At 42.9% G+C, this 2,310-nt stretch overlaps 1 protein-coding gene across 1 annotated transcript; it reads right to left on the reverse strand.

Moving 5' to 3' along the window:
* Positions 1 to 641: 641 nt before the first annotated feature.
* Positions 642 to 1,688, reverse strand: LOC119338526 (60S ribosomal protein L28-1-like). The gene is made up of 3 exons (XM_037610853.1): positions 1,541 to 1,688; positions 1,286 to 1,452; positions 642 to 653 (listed from the first exon to the last, which is right to left on the reverse strand). Exons 1-3 carry the CDS (start codon positions 1,686 to 1,688, stop codon positions 642 to 644), a joined length of 327 nt encoding a protein of 108 aa, XP_037466750.1.
* Between the last annotated feature and the right edge of the window lie 622 nt (positions 1,689 to 2,310).

Here is a 2,310-nt window from a genome sequence, read left to right on the forward strand (position 1 = left end):
ATCAAATCCAGAACTCATATGATCAACATTCACAAAAACATACAAGACTGCACGTCCGCGGTAACATAGCTTGAACAAGCCTAATTACAGTTTATATCCAAGAAGTGTACATGCAATCCAAAACATGGTGGTAAATATCAACCGAAACTATGGTTCACACCCTTGCTTGGCTCTTTGCTGTCAAAGTACATAGTCGTCCTGGGAGCTACCACCAACAGCATAGTTGTCCTGGTTGTACTTCTGTGGTCAAAGTCCTCACCTGGAAAGGATTATACAACTCAGTTATATATTCACGACTTAAAACTCATGACATGACATGACACTAAGAGAGAACATCATAGAGACTCAACCAGATCCTAATATAAAGGCTATTCAGACCATAGCTAATTTATTCCAGTATTTTTGGACACATGTGTGTTGCTGCTGTTTTCTGGAAACATGGAGTACAAGTATTTTTGGAAACATGGAAGACCATGATTTATTATCCTGGAGACTAAAATTGCTCAATGGTTGAGAATACACCAACAACTTCAAACTCTCCTAACGAAAGATTCAAGTGCTGGAAACCTAGAAGCGGGACAGATTATAGAGTTACCTGAGTGGAGTAAGGGACTATTTACAACATGGGAATTGCAAAGGAATTAGTCCATTTCCTGCAGGAACATAAATTAAAGTTAGTGTTTAACTTAGCACTAGAAGATCAGTCTCCAGCTTTTCAAACTTTGCATAATTAAGGGAACAGCCCCAGCAAGCATCAGGCTTTTCTGAAGTTATGCCCGACTTGCAGAACAAAGTGACTTCTCAAAACAACAAGTTGTAATGATTGAGGGAAAACATTGTTGAACTACAATTAGAGAATGGCCTCCAAGATGTATTAAACATACACCTATGAGTACTGGACAACTGATATAGAGATGAGCTACACATTTACTGGTCACTTCAGAAGATGGCATGACAAGAGATTGATTACACTATAAATATATTTCCGTGGTTGAAACAAATAGCTCGTCAACAAACTGGGAAGCATACTAACTGCATATGCGCCTATCATTTCCTAACCAGAGAATACATCCTTGAACTTGGGATGACCTGACAAGATGCATTCAGTCAAGACAAGGCAGTGCAACAACGGTGCATCATTAGTGCCACAAGTCCACCACAAAATCAAGCATGCCATGCCACAACTCTGAACTCAAGGAGGAAGCAGAGACAAGCCGTGACTTACAGTTGTACCTTAGAAACCAAGCATAATGGCAATTCAAGTACAAAACTCTAGAGTTAATACCTGATTCTTGACAGACTTGGCCATCTTGCAGAACTCCTTGCGCATCAGAGTCTTGTGCTGGAGAGTGGCAGGGGTGTTCTGCTTCTTGGTCTTGGTCGTGGACAGGACAACTGCCTTGTCCTCTCCCGCTGATGGCTGGACCGCCACGGTCTTGCTGTTCGCCAAGACTGAAACCACATCAGCCCCACAGCAAGTTAGCTCCTTGCAGAGACACTTGCAAACAAAAGGGTTAAAATACTGCAAAGAGCTACGGACTCGAGAACCTGTAGGAGTGGACATTGTAGAGGTTGTTGGGCTCCTTGCTGAACTGCACCTTGGCGTTGTTGTTGCCGAACTGTTTTATCAAGAAGCAGTTGTTCTTCTTCACGAGCTCCCAGACCAGAGACCCTGGAACGGTAGTCATTTACCTTGCCTACATCACCAAAACAACAACCAAAAGTCAGATCCTACAGCTAGCAACAAGCAACAGGACACACTAATCCTACAGAATCAAGGAAACATTTGACTATTTGAGCAAAATTGTATGTTGATTGCACCTTAAGCCCTCTCGCCACGGATCCTCCTAGCCAGCTGAATGTCCTTGGGCATGATGGTCACGCGCTTGGCATGGATGGCGCACAGGTTGGTGTCCTCGAAGAGACCCACCAGGTAGGCGTCTGCAGCCTGCTGAAGGGCTAGCACCGCATGGCTCTGGAAGCGGAGTTCAGTCTGCACAGACAGAACAGGGTGGTGCTTTTAGTTTACTTGATTCATCATACTATAAGAGTTGAGATAACAGGAGCATAACAATGTAGTGCTATACTGTGAAGTTTGAGGAGCATAACAATGTAGTACTGTACTGTGAAGTTTGAGGAGCATAAAATATATGAGACAGTTTACTTGATCCAAAGTTTAAGGAGTATCTTATCTACTAGTAGTACTGTACTGTGAGACTTTCCTAAAGCAGAGTCTATTACCAAATAGAGTGAGAACCATCAGAAGAACAGAGATGTTCTTCTATCAAACAGGGGCTTCTAGGTAGCCAA

This window comes from Triticum dicoccoides, chromosome 7B (assembly GCF_002162155.2).
Source record: "Triticum dicoccoides isolate Atlit2015 ecotype Zavitan chromosome 7B, WEW_v2.0, whole genome shotgun sequence".
NCBI classification, from domain to species: domain Eukaryota; kingdom Viridiplantae; phylum Streptophyta; class Magnoliopsida; order Poales; family Poaceae; genus Triticum; species Triticum dicoccoides.

Excerpts from the sequence above, each read along its gene's own strand:
- LOC119338526 (XM_037610853.1), bottom strand. The coding sequence starts at position 1,688 with ATGACTACCGTTCCAGGGTCTCTGGTCTGGGAGCTCGTGAAGAAGAAC. Across the intron at positions 1,453-1,540 it reads CCACTCCTACAGGTTCTCGA|TCTTGGCGAACAGCAAGACC; the intron begins GTCCGTAGCTCT and ends ATGTGGTTTCAG.